The sequence below is a fragment of the Atta colombica genome, unplaced genomic scaffold (assembly GCF_001594045.1).
Source record: "Atta colombica isolate Treedump-2 unplaced genomic scaffold, Acol1.0 scaffold277, whole genome shotgun sequence".
NCBI lineage: Eukaryota > Metazoa > Arthropoda > Insecta > Hymenoptera > Formicidae > Atta > Atta colombica.
The window spans coordinates 1,467,078-1,467,797 of NW_017259378.1; the positions used below are offsets into that span (position 1 = coordinate 1,467,078).

At 26.0% G+C, this 720-nt stretch overlaps 1 protein-coding gene across 1 annotated transcript in view; it reads left to right on the top strand.

Annotated features, from left to right (window-relative positions):
- The window catches only part of LOC108689796 (peptidyl-prolyl cis-trans isomerase-like), a 2,185-nt gene extending 1,790 nt beyond the window's left edge, over positions 1-395 (top strand). The window contains exon 3 of the mRNA XM_018196731.1: positions 282-395. Within this exon, the coding sequence (XP_018052220.1) occupies positions 282-395 (114 nt within the window). The remainder of the gene's footprint in view (positions 1-281) is intronic.
- The last annotated feature ends 325 nt before the right edge of the window (positions 396-720 follow it).

Genomic DNA, 720 nt, shown 5'->3' on the forward strand with positions numbered 1-720 from the left:
TTTATTTATTATTCTTATATATAAATTAACATATATTACAACATGTAAACATTAGTAAAAATTATTCTAAAAATATCGCGAATAGAATAAATGAAAGAGAGAGAGAGAGAGAGAGAGAGAGAGAGAGAGAGAGAGAGAAATGTTCCATATTCTGCAGGTAATAAAAAACTTTATTTCTATTGTATCGTTCAATATCGTTTTACGAAAGCTTTAATTATCGCGTTCAAATTTGATCGCAGAGTGATAAACTGCCATGATTTATGTCTGCTATGATTAAACAGATCGAGGGATTTGGTACGAAGACTGGAAAGCCAATGAAGTCGGTGATCGTGTTAAATTGCGGAATCCTGTCGACGAAACGCGCATACGAAGTATCATCCATGTTACAAATATGAACAAACTGCATTATCACATAAAATCACGCGTAAAATCATAATATTAAAAATTAGAATATTAAATATAATTTTTTCATGTGAATTAATAATACACATTTGTGAAAAATTCTGTGCATTAATAACTATAATTTTAACGTCCTTTTGTCAAAAATCTATGAGCATGATTAAAAAATAAATAATAAATTCATTTTATAAACAGATGTCAAATAAAATATGCTACACAATTATTAAAAAATCTATTCTTTTGAATAATATAATAATAAAAAAAAATATCTTCTAAATAACTTTTGCTAGAATTTAATTTACTTCATAATTTATTTACTGA